The sequence below is a fragment of the Tupaia chinensis genome, unplaced genomic scaffold, assembly GCF_000334495.1.
Source record: "Tupaia chinensis unplaced genomic scaffold, TupChi_1.0 Scaffold000054_1, whole genome shotgun sequence".
Classification (NCBI taxonomy): Eukaryota; Metazoa; Chordata; class Mammalia; order Scandentia; family Tupaiidae; genus Tupaia; species Tupaia belangeri.
The window spans coordinates 10,536,743-10,560,475 of NW_006159512.1; the positions used below are offsets into that span (position 1 = coordinate 10,536,743).

General features: G+C 46.4%; 1 protein-coding gene across 1 annotated transcript in view; it reads right to left on the reverse strand.

The window, feature by feature from the left end:
- Nucleotides 1–23,733, reverse strand: part of FRYL (FRY like transcription coactivator) — a 210,074-nt gene that overhangs the window by 57,715 nt on the left and 128,626 nt on the right. The window contains 11 exon segments of the mRNA XM_027775907.1: nt 465–633; nt 4,586–4,726; nt 5,593–5,852; nt 6,163–6,331; nt 8,060–8,159; nt 8,460–8,614; nt 9,913–10,023; nt 10,548–10,708; nt 12,039–12,211; nt 14,814–14,905; nt 18,738–18,795. Of these exon segments, the coding sequence (XP_027631708.1) occupies nt 465–633; nt 4,586–4,726; nt 5,593–5,852; nt 6,163–6,331; nt 8,060–8,159; nt 8,460–8,614; nt 9,913–10,023; nt 10,548–10,708; nt 12,039–12,211; nt 14,814–14,905; nt 18,738–18,795 (1,589 nt within the window).

Sequence of the window (23,733 nt, forward strand, 5' to 3'; positions counted from 1 at the left end):
AGTAGCTGGTCCCCAGGACCAGCAGATGGCGTAATGGCTACATCACTGGACTCTCATGTAGTCGACCGGGGTTCGAGTCCCAGATCTAGTGTCTTAAGCTCATGCCGGGTGCGTGTGCGTGCATGCCCAAGATCTGGAGAGGAGAATGGAGGAGAAGGGATTGTGGCGTTGCCATCCCCCCGGGGGGTGATTTCTCACTTTCTGTCTCTCTGTCTTTCTGGAGAGCGCATGCACCCTATAGCAAAAAAAAAAAACTCTCTCCAAAAAATGAAAGAAAAAGTATACCTAATCCTGTCATTTTCCCCTCACATTAGGCCTGGCAAAGCCTCACCAAATCAAACCCAGCAGCACATGACTCAGTTGCAGCAGTTGCCCCAGTAATGCGCTGAGACAGGACGCCTGCTACCGTGAGCAGTAACGCAAAGCTTCTGGACAAAAAGCAATCATCCCACGCCGCTCTTTACCTGAGGTGACAGAAGGGATCTTGCAGCTGGAGGTGATGCGGTAATATGGCGGGTTGTCCATGTGGGTGACCCCGGCGCTGACGGGGTCGGTCAGCTGGAGCTCACTCACCAGCTCTTCGAGCAACTGCACTGTTTTGTCTCTGCCCAAGTACACGATCACCTTCTTCACCTGTCACAGAAGAAATCGCTCAGAAAAACAACTTTACTTTTATACACTTATCGTTTGTCGTAAGGTGAATTTTATGGAAGCTCAACCCATAGGTAGATAAGCACAACCTAAATTTGAATAGCCACTGATGAGCAGTAAGACGTTAATCAGCTTCATCCGTTCTGTCCTGCCCTCTAACCCTCGTCGTCAGATATAACAGGGATGAACTTACTGCACTTTTTAAAAAAGATTTTTTTAGATGTCTTTGCATAGGGTGGGCGTGCTCAGTGAGCGAAACAGAGACAGAAAGAGTGAGAAACCACTCGCCCCTCTCGGAGGGATGGCCATCTCACAATTCCTTCTCCTCTATTCTCTTGGGATTTGGGGCACAGGTACGTGTGCATGGGTGCCTGCTGTCATTTTCAAGCTGCTGGGTCCGGGACTTGAACTGCAGTCAGCCACGTGGGAATCCAGCACCTTAACCTCCACGCCACCTGCTGGCCCCATAACTCTACTGTTTTAATGGCTTCTAGAATCTTACGCACTTCCTTTACTTTTTTGTCTTTATTTCTTTACAGCAGAAGAAAATCTGTTTTTCTATTACAGTTTCTTTTATAATGGTAAAACTTATGGGTAATATCATCCTAAGACTTTCTTCTGATTTTCAGTCAGTCAGCAATCAAACCCAGGATTTATTTATTTTCGTTTTTTGCTATAGGATATTTGCATTCTCCAGAGAGAGGGAGACACAGAAAGAAAGAGAGGGAAAATGAGAAATCACCTCCCACCCCATGGTGGATGGTCACACCATAATCCCTCCTCCATTTTTCTCTTAGGATTTTTTTAAAAGTAATTATTCATTTAATTTTATTTATTCATTCATTCATTTATTTAAAGTTGACCAAAGAGAGAGACACAGAGAGAGAGAGAGAAAGTGAGAAAGCAAGCCAGGTCTGGGACTTGAACCGTGGTCAGCAATGTGGGAGTGTCAAGTGCATTAACCACCACGCCACCTGCTGGTCCCCCTCTTGGGACCTTGGGCACACACACACATGTGCCTGGTGTGTTTCCCAAGCTGCCGGGTTTGGGACTTGAACCGTTCAGTCAGATGTGTGGATCCAGCCTCCTTCACCACGCCACTGGCTGGCCCTAGGATTTATTTCTGACTCTGCCTTTACCATTTTCTATATTCGACCCAGCAGTATAGGGTAGTGGTCAGAGCAAAGAGCTGGAGCTGAACTAGAATGCCTGAGTGCAAAGCCTGGACGGGAACGTGGCTCTGTCTACCCTCGCCGTGCCACCTGCAAGGCCGCTCTTGGCTTTCTCGTCTGCAGAATGGGCTAGTAAGGACGCCTGCCTGAAGGGGCTGCGAGGAGAGAGAGCTGGGATCTGGGCGGCAGGAGCGCGGCATCCCCGTCAGCCCCGTGCCCTGTGCCTACATGCTAGCCCTGCGTGTTCCCGAAAGTGCTCGCTGACTCCCCTGCCTCCTCTAATCTTTACTACTCGAAATGTGGTCACCGTGGCCTGAGGCCTGTTGGGAATACAGCCTCTCAGGCCCTACCTCCGCCCTCCCAGTCGGAGCCAGAACAGGAGCCTGTGCTGGTTCACGTGCACCAGACAGGAGAGGCCTCGCTTCCAGCGATCCACTCAGACTTGGAACATGCTGTGTCCATTGCACAAGCGCGTCCTGGGGTCTCCCAGTGACCAGGGCCCTCCCGCCCCCTACTCCGCTGCCAGCGGCGCCACCTCCCAGCCGCTCTGTCCCGAGGATCCACCTTCTCTGGACGTGCGCCCTGCATCCCTGCCACGGAGCCTTCGCGGGGCCTGGCCAGCCTCTGCGCTGTCCAACCCTAACCCACCGAGGGCCGCCCCTGCTCCACTCCCTTCTCTGTGGGACTTGCGCTGCCCTTTCGGTGTGACCCCAGCTCTCTTCAGTGCCAGGGCTGTGGGGGTGACTGTGAGGAAGTGACTCCTCTCTCTGTCATGGTTTGGTCATCTGTACAACTGCCAGTCTGAGAAATTCACAGATTTATTCTGGTAATTAAATGAAGTAAGATGAAGCACCGTAGCTGGTCTATAATAAGCACTTAAGAAATGATGATTAGTGGGACCAGCAGTTGGCGTAATGGCTGTGTTGCTGGACTCCCATGTAGTCGACTGCGGTTTGCGTCCCAGACCCGGTGGCTTAAAACTCATGCCGGGCACATGTGCATGCGTGCCCAAGATCCCGAGAGGAGAATGGAGGAGAAGGGATTGTGTGGATGACCATCCCCCCTGGGGGTGATTTCTCGCTTTCTCTCAGTCTCTGTCTTTCTGGCGGGCACATATGCCCTATAGCAAAAACCTCTCAAAAAAAAAATGGTGATTAGGAAATTATTGATATTTAAAACTCTTGGTCACTGGCTACTTCCCAAATTTCATCCCAACCTGTTAAGTTCTAACCCCGCACTTCTCGCTCCAGTACAGCTCGCACCCTCATTCGTGCACTAAATGGCACTCCTGTTGCGGCCCGCTCTCTCACTGGGGCTACAGCGATCATCCCATCGGGGTGTTCCCCACCTCCGTGCAGGCCAGAGACAGAACTGCTCTGCTCTGAAGGAGCGCGTCTATCGGCTCGAGGCAGAAGGAGAGGCCATGTCCAGTACACATGGTCACGTGCCAGGAAGCCCATGAAGACTGGAAAGGAAGCGCATTGAGGCGTGTGGGGGGCCTTGCCGTTTAGACAGGACAGCCAGTGAGAGTCTCAGAAGTGACCCTCGAGGAGTGTGGATGAAGTAAAGCCCGAGGGGAAGGTCTGGCATGAGAACAAGGCAGAGGGTAAGCATGGCTGCAGGGGGTGGAACATGGGGGGGTGTCGGGGTACCAGGAGGTGGCGGGCCACACACCACCTCCATCAGCGCTCTTGAAGAACGTGGACCCCGGGACCTGCCTTTGGAACAATGCTGTCCGTGATCAAGTGGACGCTGGACACTGGCTAGGGCGAAGCCCCCACGGTGGGCCTGAGCGGGGCTGCATGGGGGCTGTGAGCTCCTGTCTGTACACTGGCCTTCTGGGGACACCCCACTCCACGGCCCTGCTCCGGTGCTGGTCTCTCCAGAGCCCACTCTCAGCTCCGACGGCTGTGGCTCCTAGCTACCCACTCGGGACTCGCAGTCTCCTGTGAGGCCCTCACAGCTGCACTCTGAACTCACTGACCCAGTCACGAGGTCGATCAGCTGTCGGGTCAAAGAATACAGTCGGCCTCGGCCACCCGCCCGACGCCCAGATGTGGAGGTGCTGGTCTGGCAGTGCTGAGTTCTCTAGGGCGAGCGTAACGCCCAGATGTGGAAGGTGCTGGGTTATCCAGGGTCCAAAACCCAATCATTTCTGAGCACAGACGTGATGGCATGAGTGGCCATCTCCATGCCTGGCTCCAAGTCACGAGCTGCAGCGATGCGAAATGACGTGGAGGGGTGGCCCTGCCGAGGGGTGGGCAGCGGGGTGCCATCTGCAGTGCCAGAGCCACGCGAAGGCCGGGCTGAGGATCCCAGACCCACCCAAAGCACATCAGAAGTGCATGCCTGAGGACCAGACTAGCCAGGAGGCCGGAGGGGTCATGGCGGCATGAGACCCCACCCGGGGACCTGTGTGTTTGGCCCCTCTCCCGTGAAATAAATAAGTCAACTACAAAACATTCCTGTCAGGCTGTAAAAGACATACACGAGACATAAATGGGTTCTGTGTAAACTCGGGTCCACGTCCAAGATATCTCAGTATACATATGCAGCTATTCCAAAATCAGGAAAACCCAGAAACCTGAACTTAGAAACCCTTCAGGCCCCAGGCATCTGGAGTAAGGGACCCTCAGCCTGCACCTGTTCCATGGATCGGTGGGGGAGTTGACCCTGGGACCTCCCGCTGCCCATACTCTGACACAGAAGGCACCTGCTCTCATGTCTATAACCGTATAAGTTACAGGAACTCCAATACGTACGTAAGGCAGGAGGCTTGGTTCACTATTCACCCCACAGATGCTGATGAGAAAGTGCAGGATTATCTTCAGGTTTTTCGGCCAGCCATCTGCGAGCGTGGTCCACACGTTCTCCACCTCCGACCAGGCCAGTTCGTCACCGTACTGGACACAGGGCACAACCACACGCTTCGGTAATGCGGCCCAGCCTTGTCACAGACGCTTTCATCTCTTACACATGTGAATAAAGAACCACGGAGGGACCAGCAGCTGGCGTAATGGCTATATTGCTGGACTCCCGTGTAGTCGACCATGGTTCGAGTCCTGGACCCGGAGGCTTAAGCTCACACTGGGTACGTGTGCATGAGTGCCCAAGATCCGAGAGGAAAAGGGATTGTGGCATGGCCATCCCCTCTGGGGGGTGATTTCTCGCTTTTTGTGTCTGTCTCTTTCTGGTGAGCACATGCTAAAACCTATAGCAAAAACCTCTCAAACAAACAAACAAAAATCACCACATCTTTTACTAAAGCTAAACATAAATATCACTAATCACATATGGGTTTACTAAAAAACAAAAAGAAGAGATATTTTATAATAGAGGAGTTTCTTTAAATAAAGAAACATATATGTATTTTTGTCTTTTCTCTTTTTTTTGAGAGAGATTTTTGCTATATGGCACGCATGTTCACCAGAGAGATAGAAAGTAAGAAATCACCCCCTAGGGGGAACGGCCACGCTGCAATCCCTTCTCCTCTATTCTACTCTTGGGATTTTGGACACACAAACACACACACACACACACACACACACACACACACACGTGTGCACGGTGTGAGTTTCAAGCTGCCGGGTCTGGGACTTGAACCGTGATTGGCCATGTGGGAGTCCAGGAATGTCACCATTATGCCATCTGCTGGCCCCATGGAAATGCGTACTGCATTTTAATTTGGCTGACAGAACTGTTTCTAACCACGCTCATTTCCCTAACTCGGTAATTCTGCACAGTAAGTGCCAATGCCAAGCCCGCTCACCTTCGCTGTCATGTACATCAGGTTGTTTAAAACCATTGCGGTGGCCTGGGGGGACCCCCAGCCTTCTCCCCGTAACCAGCGCCGGCTGGTGACCATGAGCTCTCGGTCCTTGAGGGACTCGTCATCGTCGTCCTCGTGCCGCCGGGCTGTGGGCAGCGGCTTCAGGTCCACCAGCTCGATGTTGTTCATCCAGGGCAGCAGGTAGTGCAGCATGACCTGCCGGCCCGCGGGGTGCGCCGTCTGGATCCGCTGGCTGATCTCTGCAACCAGACAAAGCCGACAGGGCTGCTACGCCCTGGGTCCCACTGCTCCACAATCAAGCCCAACGTCTTACAGAGCAGGAAGCCAATTTTTTTTTTTTTAAGGTTCTTGCCATAGGGTGTGTACACTTGCCAGAGAGCAACAGAGAGAGATGGAGAGAGACAGAGAGAAAAATCACCCCGTGGGGGGATGGCCACGCTGCAAGCCCTTCTCCGTTCTCCTCTTGCTTTGGTTTAGTTAAAATTTTCTAAAAGTAATTTTACAGAAATGAGTGCCGAAGGACAATCCTGGCCAACGTCGAGGTCATACCTGAGAATATGGCGAGCGTCAGCTCCGGGTACGCCCTGGCCAGCTCCTCGGACAGCTGATAGTAGGAGACTGAGTACAGGTGAGGCAGCGGGGAGAGCTGGCTGAGCGCCCCGTCCGGCCTCTGCAGCTCCAGTCTGTGAGCGTAGCGAAACATCTTCGGTTCCAGAATCTACGGGATGTAACCCCCTCAACTTAAGATCTTACGGGTCCTCTAAAGTTCAGCTATAATTTAAAAATCAAAAACAAACTCAAAGAACTTCTCCCAAGACATAGTCCAGCTAAAAGATGGCATGGTTGTGTATATGATAAAGGATTTTAGATGTTAACTTAGCCCAGGAAATGTTTGCAAACGATTCTTTAACTGCTTACAAAGATTCTTATGTTTAATGCCAGTGATCCAAAGTTGGAAGCTTACTTTGAAAATAATTTCAGCAACATGATATACAATTACTTAAAAAAGTCACCAGTTTTCCAGCTCAAATTAGGATCATATAAAATATGTATAAGTTAAAAAGAAAAACCCAAATTTTCAAACAGATCTTGGCAAATCACAGATTAAATGTGGAATATAAGCTAAAAATCTTTCTGACGTTAATCGTATCAAGGGTTAAAGTCCCGAACTTCCCTCTAAATTAATACAGGCGTTAGGGTAGAATGCCCAAGATGGCCCCCCCAGCATCAGCCCAGCGCAGCTGTTGGAAAATCCGCAGCTACTTGAATTCTATTCTTAGCTCTTGGTTGAGAATGAAGACCCTTGCCCTATTACCAGCTAAATATTACAAAATAATGATATACCCATTATAAGTTCGGTTAGCTTTCTAAGTTATTTCTTCTCAATCTAAAAAGGAAAAGTTCTATGCGATCGTTGTAAAAGGGCGAACTGCCTTCCACGCAGGTCTCAACGAAGACATGGGACACGCGACCCTCGTCTGCTGGCCAGGGACAGTTCCATGTACACACGGCCCCCACTGCTCAGTAATTGTAAGTCCTTTCACACACAGACACACGCACGCACATGAATACACGGACTCCTTTCACACAGAGACACACGCATGCACATGAACACACGGACTCCTTTCACACACAGACACACGCACGCGCATTAACACATGGACTCCTTTCACACAGAGACACACGCATGCGCATTAACACATGGACTCCTTTCACACAGAGACACACACATGCGCATTAACACACGGACTCCTTTCACACACAGACACAAGCATGCACATGAACACATGGACTCCTTTCACACAGAGACACACGCACGCACATGAACACATGGACTCCTTTCACACACAGACACACGCACACGCATTAACACATGGACTCCTTTCACACACAGACACACGCACGCACATGAACACACGGACTCCTTTCACACACAGACACACGCACGCACATGAACACACGGACTCCTTTCACACACAGACACACGCACGCACATGAATACACGGACTCCTTTCACACAGAGACACACGCATGCACATGAACACACGGACTCCTTTCACACACAGACACACGCACGCACATGAACACACGGGCTCGTCTCACACACAGACACACGCACGCACATGAACACACGGACTCCTTTCACACACAGACACACGCACGCACATGAACACACGGACTCCTTTCACACACAGACACACGCATGCACATGAATACATGGACTCCTTCCAGGGTACACCTCTGAGTAGACTATACTATTTCTCGATTTTAATATCCATAGTATCTGTGTTCTATTTCTAACGACAATCAGGACTTGATATCACACCTCACTATTAAAAACTAAGCTAATGAGTAGGATCAGTATGCTTTCCTGGCAAGAATAAATTAACGGGCTTCATTAATCCTAAGCCAAAAAAAATATGTGAATTCACATCTGTTTACAAACCTGTAAAAGCTGCATAGCAACTTCATAGATACTTCTAGAAGAATCAGCTGCTTTAAACAATATCAGATTTAGGAGCATCACTGTGTCGCACTGGTAATCCCTAGGGACAGATTTTACACGTTAGGTAAATGACGTTTGGGGGGTTCGCACCAGCTCACACATAGGACACACAGGCCAGGCTGGAGGCGAGAATCTTCTAAGCCTGAGAGGTGACTTAGGACGTCTAAAGCCACAGATACTACAACAGAGGCCCGGTGACCACTACCCTTACTTGGGGTCAATTCCAACAGAGAGCTTAAGGACAGAAAATACTGGCTTCTTTGAATTTCGGAATTCCAAAGGAAACATTTTCTTTTATAAAAAGAGCGCAAGACAGGAGAGCCCGCGGTCTCTGGGGTACCTGTTCTGGAACACATTGGCTATGGCTTTGAAGCAGCCTGCCGCCACCCTGGAGGAGCCCGTGTAGCACCGGTCCACGGCCCAGTACAGCAGGCTGCTCTGGTCGGGGTTCAGCTCCAGCAGCAGCGTCACGGCCTCGCAGCCCAGCTGATGGACCTGGGGGTGGCGCCCGGACAGAGAAGGGGTGGTTACTCGTCTACTCCCCACGTCCTTACTTGAGTGCAGCGTGTTTATTTACTGCATTTAGTCGCAAAATCCGGTCTCCTTTTGTTAGCTCCTTCTGGGCCATGCAGCGCGCAGGACAGTGACTTGCGTAAATTCCACCTGACCTCTGGTTTTGGACACGGGACTCCTCAGAACAGTCTCCCTTCCAGCAGAGCCTCAAGGGCAGCGGATGAACGGTGTGTGAGCAGTGATGAAGGCTTTCAAAAGGTTGAGCCATTCACATCTCTAATGATTTTTATCAAGCTTTATTCTTGTTTTTGACAACCCCATGGAAAAATTATTTGGAGAAAACAAAATGTAAGTCCCATTTTAGACTAGGAAGCCTGTCCCTGCGGCGTGAGAGTGCACAGGGATCGACTGCTGGAGAGCGATGGAAACATGAGGTTGGGTCTGGTCCCTGCACTCAGGCCGGCTGTGGGGGCCCACGTTCCACTGCCCACTCCCCCACAATGGCCAGGTACTCCGGGAGCCCGAGGCAGGAGGACTGGCAGCCCGCAGACCCCGTGGGAACATAGCAAGCCTGTCTGGAAGAGCCAGTGCCTGAGTGCCAGCTCCTTGGGAGAGGAGGCAAGAGGACCACATGGTGAGACCCTGTCGAAATGCAAACACACAGCGGCCAGCAGGTGGCATGGTGCTTAAGGTACTGGACTCCCACATGGCCAACCACTGTTTGAATCCCAAACCCATCAGCTTGAAAACCACACTGTGCACATGTGCGTGTGTGTCCAAAGTGCCGAGAGGGGAACGGAGAAGGGACTGCGGCAGCGTGGCCATCCCCCCGGGGGCTGAATTCTCACATTCCCTCTCTCTGGTTCGTACACCTGGCCTATGGCACAAAAAAAAAAAAGGAAAAGAAAAGAAAGAAAAAAAGCAAACATACAAATGGATAAAAAAGATACATCCTCCACATCCACCCTCCCATACACATTTCTTCCATGGAGCTCAATATATTCTATTTTAACATTTATTTATAGATTTAGAGGTCTACTGAGAGAAATATACATCCAGTGCAATAATCCCACAATATAAAAGGGAAATTACAATGATTCAAATGAGTAATAAATCTTAGAACTTTCTTATAGTAGCACATTTAACTTTACATCCTACACATTTTTGCACACAACTCTATCTCACTAAAAAAAGAAAAAAAAAAAAAGTCTGCAGGGTCATACATTAACCCTAAATAACGTGATGACAACTTGCAATTTTACAGGAATGGTCAGAATTACCTTTTTGTCCAGAGAGTCCAAAATGTTATCCAGCCATTTGTACAAATAGCCATCGGAGGAGAGTCCTACGTTGTCGGCAACGGGGCCACAGCACAGCACAGCAGACATGGCCTTCGGACAGTAATGAGAGCTACGTTAAAGCGCGCGGGGCCCGCCGGCCGCTGCTCAGCGAGAAGAGGCAGGCGTTTCTGCTCACGCTCGCCTAGCCACGACGGCCTTAAGTCTCTTTTCAAAGAAAATTGTAATTTTTTAAAACTAAGACATGTCTGATGAGCAAGTAAATATCATGATACCGAGTTAGACAAGGAGCTTGAACAGTTCTGGAAGAGAAGATGAAAAAGACCAGGAGAAAGTACTCAAGAAGGAAAAAAGAACAGGTATTTCTCTGGGGCTGTCCTTAGTTCTTTAAGAAAATGGTATTCGAGTTTTGGCAGACTCTGAAATTACTACATTTTTAAATGTATTTAAATAAACTTACAATATAAATGATTGCCTATGGTAGGAAAATATATATTTGAATACTCAAGGACTTGGAAGAAATCCTACCCTCTTTGCGATACCAGTTACCGATATAAAAATATTCGACCCTGCTCTTAAAGGGGAAAAAACCTGTCGCCGGGTTTCTCGGTAAATACCTTTAGCGCACAGTACTGGTGCCGGTTAATTTGCATGTTTCTATCGCTGTATCGGTCCAAGGGCGTGAACATGATGCTGAAAGGCCCAGCCCAGTGACTGAACAGCATGAACAGACTATGACGGAGGCTCTGCTGGGGAAAAATACTTCTTCTCTGGTGCACTGTGAACACAAAAGAGATGGGAAAGAGGTATTTCCATTTCCGTCTAACACGCACGACTGCTTATATGCTAGGGAGTATGCAATGCTGCGTAAAACTCAGCGGAAGTGTTCATCCTAACTCACCGAATCCGCACTCTGACAGTAGCATTTGCGTCTATGCAAACCACAGCAATGAGCTGCAGTCTCTCGCCAGCAGTGGGCGCACCAGGGCATGCTGGCACGCAGAAATTTCAGTGCAGTGTCAACCAGCGTGGAAGTCGGGGGTGGGGGGGGGTTCCTAACAGGCTAAGCCACGTCTTTACATTAGTGCTTCGGATTAGAAAATCTAGAGGGAAAATTAGTTTCCTCAAAATGGTATTATTTTTCTTCTAAAGCTTGAAGTAGGGTACCAGTATATGAAATGAATGTATGTAATTAAATGCTTAAATGACGCTGTTATAAAATACAACGTGCACTCTTTAAAGCCAACTGTTTGCATGTACTACTTAAAGTACAAAATAACTTCATTTTTCCCCCCTGGGAGCAAACATTTTTATTTATGGTGTATATAAAATACATACATACACACACATTTTTATGTCTTATGCTTATAAAAAACCTATGACTTTTTTTTTTAAACTCTGTCAGAGGGTGTGTCTGCACATCATAGAGAGACAGCAAGCTAGCCGGAGGGAAAGTATCCCCCGTGGGGCATGGTCTGGCTGCGATCCCTTCTCCTCCATTTCTCCCTCCTTTTAGGATTTTGGGGGGGTGCATGCACACGAGCCCAGTGTGATTTTCAAGTTGCAAGGTCTGGGACTCAAATGATGCAGTCAGCCATGTGGGATCCAGCCGCTTTCACCACCAGGCCACAGGCCGGCTTGGATTTAGGACCTTCTAAAACGTATTAGTCATCCTAGCGCCCGAACCAGGACCTGCCGCAGTACCTGTGGGCCTCTATTAAATGCACTGATAACGCCGTGCCCTTCCTGTTACCTGCTTACCTGTGTCTTCTCCCAGTACTCAAAAGTATCCTGGTACTTTCATTCCCAAATATCATTTGGAGCATTACCGTTCTTTACTGCCTCTTGAACAAGCATGTCTAAAAAGCGTATCCTATAAACTTAGGCACGATTTTGTCTCATTGTCCCGATTACTGTTTAAAATCTATGCTAGGTTGGTTTTTTATTTCTAATCATTGACATTAAATTGAAAGCAAAACTCTTCTACCCATGACGTATTTTTCTACTGTGTTCAGAAGTTGCTTCACCAACTTAGGTTATAAAACCTCAAGAGAAAAAAAAAAATAGTCCTTTAATACTTAATGTTCTTAAGAGACAGAAAATCATACCTGGAACGTTCTGGATGATATTCGCCACTAAGGCACTAAAATGGCATCGAATGTCCTTCAGCGTGTCAGAGTCTTTCTCATTCTCTGCTTCCAAGAGCTGTCTGGTTAAATCTACATACTCCAGGAGAGTGTTGTTGAGGAAATGTGTTTCACTATCAAGGCCACCACTTGCGCTGAAAACAGTGAAGAAAATAAATGATGAAAAAATTGTGAGTTTAAATTATAATTTAAATCAAAGTAAATTTCTAGTCATCGAAATCGGTAACACACATTAAGGTTTACATGGTTATGAGCATATGTAGTTTAATATACAAAAGTTAAATGCATATGGTTATGGTTTAAGAAAAAAAAAAAAAGATGGTGCTTCGTCATCAAAGAACTACTGCTGCAAATGATATTATGTAATCCCATACCTAATCTTAATCAGCTATTCTCAGTGCTACATGTCATTTCTCGCTATATACAGCTTTTGAATAAGGCGACCCAGGGTGAGGAAGACGAAGATGAGTGTGGGAAGGCAGAAAGAGGAAAGAAGAGTCTGACACATCCTTGAAGCTGCCACCTCTAATCACGGCCACATTTCCATCATCTTGAGTACCCACTGGGGACTTCTCAGCAGACACTGGAGCAAGTCCTGCTGGGGTGCAGAGGTCTAGACGGGTTCAAGGACACATGCAGTGGAGGGTGGGGTTTCACGCCTTCTTTCTAGACCTATGGAGGTGCCTCAAGAGCCTGCTACTAGGTGGGAACCAGCAGTTAGCGTAATGGCTATGTCGCTGGACTCCCACGTAGTTGACCGCGGTTCGCGTCCCGGACCCAGTGGCTTAAAACTCACACCGGGCGCGTGTGCGTGTGTGCCCAATATCCCGAGAGGAGAATGGAGGAGAAGGGATTGTGGAGTGGCCATCCCCCCTTGGGGGTGATTTCTCACTTTCTGTCTCTCTGTGTCTTTCTGGTGAGCGCACGTGCCCTATAGCAAAAACCTCTCCAGGAAAAAAAAAAAAAAAGAGCCTGCAACGAGATTCTCCTTGAGGCAAGGGCCCTGGGCGTGGAAAGTTGGCACCAGGAGGGGACACTGTCAGAGTCTGACGTCTCGGGCTCCTGTCTTGCTCCACCAGGTGTCAGGCATGTAACCAGGTTGACCTCAGTGTCTTCGGATACAAAGAGTAACCATATATGAAAGACCTACTAAATGCTATAGATACATGCTGTAGAAATGATCAGCTGTAATCAGTTACATTTATTTAGGTCAGGCTTCCTGGTTATATTTGAAAAAAATACTTTAGTATATTCAAAGAATCGGTCTAGGACCATCAATTTATTTTGAAGGAATGAATGCAGGACCTAATATTTTCTCTTTATTTCTCAAATTAATTTTCAAGAACTCTGGGTTATGACTATTAGTGAAGAGAAACTGATTTAGTGGATGATGACCTGCACCGGAAAAAATACTCATTCGTTTAACCAATACTCGTTTAGTACCTGCTGTGGGTTAAAGCCCACCGGATCCACCGGGTGAACGAGACAAAGAGCCCTGTGTGCTTGGCATCCGGAACTCATTTTCTTCCTTAACCAAGTAAATTAAAAAATCCGTAACAGCGATAGCTGCCTAATAATTTCTCTTAAAGTCAACCAAAACCAAAACACACCACTGTGTTTAAAAACCATTACTTCCCAATAGTGAGCAGTATAGCTTTTACAGCTGAAGTTAAAATATTCCAGCATTTTGCAGTTTCCCCAAATAGTACCAAAGATCCTCCAGTCACTGACATCACTTTAAGAACAACCAAAAACAGAAAAGATTCGAATATGCACGAGGTTGTTCACGTTTTGCATCAAGACTACAAGTTTCAATTTTATTTTTCCTAACTTCCACTATTTTATTTTTGTGGGTGACAGAAAAGAGAACGTTGTTTCTTTTTCTTTTCCTTTTCTTTTTTTTTTTTTTAAAGTGGTTTTTCACTTATTAGGGAAAAAAAGCAAATCAATGGTTTAAATTCTCTTCTCCTGACAGGGCCAGGAGGCTACACGGCCGGGACACTTGCTCAATTATTCACACCTATGTGTGTGTGTGTGTGTGTGTGTGTGTGTGTGTGTGTGTATGTGTGTGTGTGTGTGGGGGGGATGATCCAAGATCTCCTTTCCGTTAACTTTTTGGAATATGGTAGCATTCTTTATTTTTCTCCGTCAATGGTCAGGCGGCAACTACCCTCCTAAGGAGACAGTTCCTTCTCAACACACAGCTGATGGCATGTTTCTCGAGGGGCTGGTCTAAGTGCCGGGTGCCTACACTCCAGCCATCACTGCAGGCTTGATGGCTTTATTTGTGGATGGTGGAAAAGCCGGCTCTGAATTACGTTTACAGATTCCATCATTTTTCCCAGCAGGGTAGGTAACATTAGAATAAATTTGCAAACCTTATGCTGTTTAGCCTTTGAATGTATGCTTTCTTCAAGCCCCGAAGACACAGAACTTTAAAATGAGGCAAGAAAGAGGTAAATCTGTCAAGAAAATGCCGCTGCCCCCCTGCCTCAGTAACGACATGCCGCAAATATTAAACCAGGAGCGCCGCAGCGATTTCTGTCTCGGACAACCCAGGTTCGGGGTAGAGTCTTCCTTACACCTTTGGCCACTGGTCAAGAACCTTCACGGAGAGACGAGCACGGCTTTGCCTTTGTTGCTGCTGCAACGTGCTTCCCGATTTTACGTATTTCGGGGAGAAAACACGACTGCATTCCTCGATCGCCCGTCCTAGAACCGAAACCCGGTACCCACCTGTGACTTATGACGCCAGCGTCCGCCAGCAGCTCGAATATCCGCACCAGCTGGACCCGGAGGACGTCCCGGCGCCGGCGCCGTTTCATATTCTGCTCCGAGGACACAAAACGTCAGTTGGAGACTTTGCAGGAGCGGACAGAAACCTACTGGTGTGACTGAAAGAGCGATGCGAGCGTGTCCGAGGGAGTTCTAGGCCCGCCAAAACGGCGTCACAGGGCCTGCCAGCGGTGTGGTGGGAAAGGCGGCTGATCCCACACCCCCACCCGCATGGTTCAAGTCCTGAACACTGCAGCTTGCAAGACACACCAGGAGCATGTGCATGCCCCAAGTCCGGAGAGGAGAATGGAGGAGAAGGGATTGCAGCACGGCCGTCTCCCGGGGTGGGGGGGGTGACTTCTCACCGTCTCTCTCTGCCTCTCTCCAGCAAGCACACACCCAACAACAACAACAAAAGCTGCTTCGCTTGTGCAGTGTAGAGGGTGACCACTGAAGCAGCGGTGTGGGTGGTTAGACGTTAACAAGTGGCCACACTCCGTGCGGGAGGGAGATAAAATCCTACAGGGTTAGCTTCTTTTCAGCGATTCGTTCGTCTGAGAATTTTAGAAGAACTGAAGAGCTCAGTAAACTGTTGTCATTCAATGATATGGAATCCCTAAGAAACTCCCCAAATATGACAGACGGGCAGGGGAAACCATTGTGAAGGGGACTTAAGGCCCGAAGATTCTGCTTTGTCAAAGTTTTCCCACCTAACAATTCTGACATCCCCCTGAAAAAAAGATATAAATGAAAACAAAAGAATACATTTTTTTGCTCATCATGTTTTGCTGAACAAATAAGTACGTTTGTGACTAAGGCCGAATTCCTAAGGACTAGAAAAATACTTGCAGCATCTCAATTTGCTTCCATTTCTTTTTTTCTAATTATCCATTAATTGTATTTACTATTATTTTCATTTAAATTTGCTACAGGGCATGTGCGCTCAACAGAGAGAGAGAAAATGAGAAAGCATGTGTCAGGCCCGGATTCGAACTGTGGTTGGCCATGACAACCGTGCGGTATTAAGATACAGACCTCCGCTCACGTTCTAGTAGAGGTTATTTTATTATGATGTAATTTTCATGACAGCACAATAACAGGCATACTTATTAGTCTTTCATTCTCATATGTGTGATTCACTTTTTCACAAGCAGGGCAATTTGCTGACAATTCATTAAATTTCCTGTTTCTTTGAGCTCCTTCTAAAGTTTATAGAAATTCATTTTGAATGGCACGGCTTATTAACAGTCTTCGAAGACTTTAGCAAAATTTTAGTTGAACGACTCTCATTTTCTCTCCCTAGAAGACGGTGACTGTAGGGGCCAGCAGGCCCTGGACTCGTACAAGGCTGTGTTTTGAGTCCTGTTCGTGGCGGATTGCTTTCTCTGTCTCTCTCTCTGGGGAGCACATAGGCCCTACAGCAAATTAAAAAATAACTAATAATAAAGTTTAAGTAAATAAATCTTGAAAAAGAAGATGGTGAATCTCAAATTCTCACACTGTAGCTTGCATTGGAAGAAGAGGACCACGTGGTCTAATCCCATGGTGATTATGACAACATACGGCCCCTGAAACGGGGCGTACAGACACTGCTGCTTAATTCTCTCCCAAGCCTACTTTCTTTTTCTTTTCTTTTCCTTTTTTTTTTTGAGAGGTTTCTGCTATAGGGCGCGTGCGTTCACCAGAAAGACAGAGACAGAGAGACAGAAAGTGAGAAATCACCCCCCAGGGGGGATGGCCACACCGCAATCCCTTCTCCTCCATTCTCCTCTCGGGATCTTGGGCATGCACGCACACGCGCCCGGTGTGAGTTTAAGCCACCGGGTCCGGGACACGAACCGCGGTCGACTACGTGGGAGTCCAGCGACATAGCCATTACGCTAACTGCTGGTCCCCCAAGCCTACTTTCTTCTAAGGAGTCGGCTCACACTATAACCAAAGAGATCATTCTGAAACAAACGTCAGGGACAACGGGGGCTGTCACTGCTCTCTGTGCATAGAGACAGAAAGCGAGAAATCACCCCCCAGGGGGGATGGTCACACCGCAATCCCTTCTCCTCCATTCTCCTCTCAGGATCTTGGGCACGCACGCACACGTGCCCAGTGTGAGTTTTAAGCCACCGGGTCCGGGACACGAACCGCGGTCGACTACGTGGGAGTCCAGCGACATAGCCATTACGCTAACTGCTGGTCCCCCAAGCCTACTTTCTTCTAAGGAGTCGGCTCACACTATAACCAAAGAGATCATTCTGAAACAAACGTCAGGGACAACGGGGGCTGTCACTGCTCTCTGTGAGGCTGACCTAAGGCAGGTGAGAGGAATTACAGAGGCTGTCTCAAAGGGCCTAAATGAGGAGCTAAGGTCAGCAGCACCCTCCTGCCTCAGTGCCTCTCAGGACTGCACAGCCCTAATAGCCAGGATTCTCAAACACTGTTCGGTCACCTAAGGTGCTTTACGAAAACAGGTTTCTGGGCTCCACTCCAGCGATTCTCATTCAGTAGGCCCCAGGGCCTAATTTTAGTAAGCACTCCCAGGAACTCTCACTTATGGCAGGCATCTAGGTTCCGGGGCTGTACTGGACCAGGCCAGAACCAGGAGTCTTTCGTTAGTTCCCATGGCTTCTTTATTTTTTTTTAATTTTTTTATTTTTATTTTTTAAATAATTATCTAATTTTTATTTATTCATTCATTGATTTTAATTTGGCCAGAGAGAGAGACACAGAAAGCGAGAGAGAGGGAAAGTGAGAAAGCAAGCCACCAGGTCTGGGAATCAAACCGTGGTTGGCCATGTGGGAGTGTCCAGCACCTTAACCACCATGCCACCTGCTGGTCCTTCCCCCCACCCCACCCCCGCCGCGGCTTCTTTATTTCCATGACAGTCATTACTTTTCCCCAAAACATAATCATACAGAAGAATCTGCGATTTCCAAATTCTTTTGTGAGGTTTGCAAATACCATTCCCCTGCCTAGAATGCCTTCTCTTACGGTCCGTAGGGAACCTGCTTATGGTTCAAAACGCACCTCAACATCGGCACGTCAGGCCTAGGGCCTTCCTCCCTGTGCCGCCCATTACCCCTGGTCTGTGACTGTCTCCAGGTGCGTAACAAAGTGTGACAATGTGGCTCGCATACTCGTCTGCCCTGCACCTGGAGTTTCCCAACGTTGAGAACTGGGGCAGGTCTGTACACTCGGAATCGAGACCCAGAGTGCTCAGTCCCCAGGCCAAACCTGGCTCCCCGCGGCCTGTTACTCTAACTCAAGGTTACTGGAAAGCGGCCGCGCCCAGCTGTGTATGTCTCTACGATGCTCTCACACCGCAGTGGCAGCCTTCGGTAGCCACGACAGGAACGGGACGGCTGCGGAGCGGAAATTCTTTACCGTGCGGCCATTTATAGTAAATGCTTACCAGCTCCCACCCAGACCTTATTCCTTACTTTCCGCTACAGCAGCTTCTCATCGGTTCCACATAATGGCTTTCTGTGTGAGATCTCCCTGTGGGAACGGACTGGGAGGAAGAGTCTGCACAAAGTAAGTGTTGGAAAGCACTAAAGGGGCCAGCAGGAGGCATGGTGGTTAGGGTGCTGGTCTCCCATGGGGCCAGTGGTGGTTCAAGTCCTGAACCTAAACCTAACGGCTTGTTTTCTCACTTTCTCTCTGTCTCTCTCTGTCTCTCTCTCTCTGGTGAGTGCATGTGCCAGAAACAAATTGAAAAAACAGTAATAATGATAAATAAAATTTAAAAATAATTCATAAAAAAGAAAATACACTAAATAAATTCTCACTTCTTAATTTCTACCTCTGGTATAATATGTACACTCTAGCAAAAAAAAAACATTTTTACTAAATAAATATTTAATAAAATAAAACTACAGAAAACAAGTTACCTCTGGCCTTCTTTCAAGTGCTTCTTTAATTATGGGATGTAATTCTTCTATTAGTTCCCTAGGGAAAAAAGTGATACACATGCCTTCTATCAGTAGAGCTGAACAGATATAATCTAACACATGCAAATACATAAATGTTAACATAATGGTGTAGACTGACAAGTGCTGATTTTAACCATACACTTTAAAAACAGGTTTTATTGTCTTATTTTGACTATAAAATAATGTATATATATTACAGAACATTCGGAAAGCAGAAAAATGGTATAAGTCATTCATTTTAATTCATAAAGGTAAGTACCTTCGCTATTTTTGTTCAATAACTTTGCAACCCACAAACATTTTACATAGTCGAACCCCTAATCCATGTAAATGGCATCCTTTTCTTTCTTCCTTTTTTTTTTTTGCTATAGGGCATGTGTGCTCACCGGAAACAGAGAGAGAGAGAGAGAGAGAGAGAGAGAGAGAAACCAGCCCCTGGGGGTGGCCACACCACAGTTCCTTCTCTCCCATTCTCCTTTCAGAATGTGGACAACGCTCACGCATGTACCCCGCATGATTTTCAGGCTGCCTGGTCTGGGACTTGAACAGCACAGTTGGCCATGTAGGATCCAGCCACCTTATCCTCCACGCCACCTGCTAGCCCGGCATCCACTTTTCTTAAAACCTGCACAATTACTTTCTCATGCCATTAATTAATTAATTTGTAATATTCTATCATTGGGTGAGATACCATAATTTCCCTAACCATTTTCATTTCTTAATGAATCATTCAATTTTATCTAATTTTATGTAAATACCATATTAGCAGTGAACAACTCTGGACATCAATCATTATTCTTATTATTATCTTTTAGGTGTTTGCCATAGGGTGTGTGCACAGAGAGACACAGAGTGAGGGAAAGTGAGAAGTCATTCCCCGGGGGTATGGTCACACCAATCTCTTCTCCTTTCTTCTCCTCCTGGGATTTGAGTCATGCACACACATGAGCCTGGTATGATTTTCAAGCCACAGAGTCTGGGGACCCAAAAAGCAGTCGGCCATATGGGAGTCCTGCACCCGAACCACTATGCCATCTGCTGGCCCCTCAATCATTATTTTTATTTCTGATTATCACATTAGGATTTTACAAATTAAATTAAAGTCAAAATGGGGCCAGCAGGTGGCACAGTGATTAAGGCATTGGACTCCCACATGGCTGATCACAGGTGAGTCCCAGATCTGGCAGCTTGAAAACCATGTGGGGCATGTGTGTGTGCATGCCCAAAATCCCAAGAGGAAAGTGGAGGAGAAGGGACTGAGGCATGTCCACATCTCGGGGGTGATTTCTCACTTTCCCTCTCTTTGTCTCTCTCTGGTGAATACATGCACTCTATGGCAAAAACCGAAACCAAAAACATTAATAGGTCAAAAAGTATGAGTGTCATAAAAATGATAAGTTTCTCTTTGTTTATATTTGGAAAAAGGTACTCATGGCCTTCGGGCCCAACTCCTCGTGAAGTGAGCTTCCACACACTTTGAGTGTCTAGACAGGCGTGAGTGCACAGCAGCAAGACAACAGAGTACTTTTAGTGTCATAGAAAACCTCAACCCCCCGATGACTTGCTACAGAAAAGGAAAAACTCATCTTTATAAATCTGAATTCAGATCTCTTTCTGTGGATACAATGTTTGAAATCACAGTAGTAGAGGAAAATAGGCACAGAAGTACCTCAGAGTTAAGTGAAGCGTATGAGCTTACAGTAGCAGAAACCTCCAACAAATTAGTCAAATGTGTATATACCACCAAATGACTAAAACTCAGAGAGCAGAGGCGCAAAGTGAGCAGCAGGGAGAAACACGGAGCTATGGAGAGCGCGGCTCCTCTCCTCCCACACACCTCTGAATTCTTAGTTGAAATCCCACAGCTCAGCCCTGGTGCACCTATTCCCGAGAAACTGTCAGGCCTTTGTAATTCCCAGCTCCATTGACAAAAGTGCTGGTTGCCTTTTTTTTTTTTTTTTAGGGGGTGTTTGCTATAAGGCATGTGTGCTTGCCAGACAGACAGAGACAGAGAGATAGAAAGCCAGAAATCATCCCCCAGGGGGGATGGCCATGCCATAATCCCTTCTCCTCCGTTCTCCTCTTGGGATCTTGGGCACGCATGCACATGTGCCTGACGTGAGTTTTAAGCCACCAGGTCCAGGACTCGAACCGTGGTCGGCTATGTGGGAGTCTAGCGACATGGCCATTATGCTAACTGCTGATCCCAAAAGTGCAGGTTGCTTGATTAGGATCAGGGAAACGGAACTGCAGAGATATTGCAGGTCATTGCCGCTCGCACACCTCTGGCACTCAGCATTAACTCCAAGAACGTAGGGAGTAATGGATAATCCACCTGATGACCAGGAATCACCAGAGGCACGAGAAGTGTGGGAAACCAAGGAGATATCTCTCCCCCAAGAGGAAAGAACAGCCCTTCACCATCCACAGACAGTACAATGGAACTCAGAAATGTCAGAAAAGCATTTAAAATATGCACAGTGACAAAGCTGGCAGAGATGCAAGACAAGAGAGACAACAAACTCCAGAAGATGCAGGAGAAAAGAGACAATGAGTTCTAGGAGGTGAGGAAGTTCTTACATGATCTGAAAGAGGAAATACTATAAAAAAGAATCACATGGAACTGTTAGAGATGAAGGCTGTAATATAGGAAATCAAAACCTCCTTTGAAAGTATTTTTTTAAAAAAAGTATTAGATCATGCAGAAGATCGAATCTCAGATATAGAAGACAGAATATCTGATCTAGAAAAATACACCAAAAAGACTGAGAAAATAACCCAGAAATGCAAATAATATATGAGTAATACTACATACTATTAGACACCCAAACATCTGGATAATCAGTATCCCAGGTGAAGAAACTTAATACAATAAGGGCATGGATAATCTATTCCAAGAAATCCTGCAAGAAAACTTTCCAAACCTAGAGAGGCATTCAAATATCCAGACCCAAGAAATACAAAGGACTCCACATAGAATCAACCCAAGAAGATCTCCAAGGCACATCATAGCCAGATTGACCAAAACACAGAGAGACAAGATACTAAAATTGGCCAGATAGAAATGTCAAGTTACTTTCAAAGAATATCCCACCAGGCTAACATCACAGCTCTCATCGGAAACAATGCAAGGAAGGAAAGAATGGGAAAATATATTCAAAAGTTAAGAGAAAAACAATTTCAGCCAAGAATACTGTATCTGGCATGATTATGCTTCTTATGGGAAGAAAAGCCCGAAACATTCTCTGATAAACAAAACCTGAAAGAATTTACCAACACCAGACCAGCTCTTCGAGAAGTTCTGAAGGGAGTGCTCTATCAAGAAAACTAAAGACAGACAGAAATAAGAGAACAAAAATGAACAAGAAAAAGGCCAACTTAATGGTAGAGACAAGTTTGGAAATATCAATAATAATGCTGCATGTTAACTTTCAGGATTTAAACAGAAAGATCAGACCACAGTAACACTGCAAATTCAACAGAAGAGAGATTACATGAGACTGACCTGGTGAAGTAGAATTCTATGATTTTTGTCTAAAACATTACTGATTTTCTTCTAGGCTTTGTCTTCCAGATGTAAGGATTTTGGTTCTCTTGTGGGTTGTTGATAGGTTCAACAATTTGTTAAATTTTTTAAAAATTGAAACAAACTTTTTCTCCTTTCCTGACCCCTTTGCAATTGGAAAATATTTGTGAGCATTCTTATTTTGTGACAGAATGGTTATTTGCATGAATTCAATAATACAACAGAATCTGCTGCCTTGCATCAGAAATTGAATTTTTTTTTTGGAGAGGTTTTTGCTAGAGGGCACGAGCGCTCGCCAGAAAGATAGAGACAGAGAGACAGAAAGCAAGAAACCACCCCGCCCCCCCAGGGGGGATGGCCACACCACAATCCCTTTTCCTCCATTCTCCTCTTGGGATCTTGGGCACGCACACACATGCGCCTGGCGTGAGTTTAAGTCACCAGGTCTGGAACGCGAACTGCGGTCGACTACATGGGAATCCAGCAACATAGCCATTATGCTAACTGCTGATCCCAGAATTGAATTTCTATGGGGCTTTGTGCAAATAACAGACCAAATTGAGATTAACCTAATTATTTTACAGATAAGGTAGTTTATACCTGTCTTTAGTAAAAGGGGGAAATGGAGAGAAAAAAATGCTTCAGAAGAAAATTACAGTATTCTTGTCACTAGATTCTAGCTTTGTCCATATTTTTAGTTTAAGATATTTTGTGAGTCAACAAAATAGGGAAAAAAATTTAGTATAGAAGGGAGGGAGAGGAAAAGGGAAGGAAAACACAATTAAAAGTATACATAAGTGAATAAGAGAAAATGAGAAGCTATTTGCTGATGACAAGTTACAGAGTAATATCTTTGTCTTGATTGACACACATGGTATTTGCACTGGAAAAAGAAATGCCATATACTGTAATCATGTGTGATTAAATGTAAATAAACAAATAAAATAAATAGAGAAATTTTTAAAGATGCTCATTGTACAAGATTTGGGAATTTTTTATTTTTTTTTTAGAGAGAGATTTTTGCTATAAGGCATGGTGCACTTGCCAGAGAGATGGACAGAGACACAGAAAGTCAGGGAGATAGAAAGCAAGAAATCACCCCCCAGGGGGATGGCCACCCCATAGTCCCTTCTCCTTCATGAATTTTGGGCATGCACACATACATGTATGGTTTGAATTTTAAGCTGCCAGGTCCAGGACTTGAACTGTGGTCAACTATTTGGGACATAACCATTACAACATCTGCTGGTCCCTGCCAAAATTTTTAAAGCACCAAAATAAAATGTAATCCCATGTATTTGCCTCAAAAATTATGTCTATTTGTGGGAATCTGATGTGTTTTTTTTTTTTTTTTGCTATAGGACGCGTGCACTCGCCAGACAGACAGAGAGAGACAGAGAGACAGAAAGTGAGAAATCACCCCCCAGG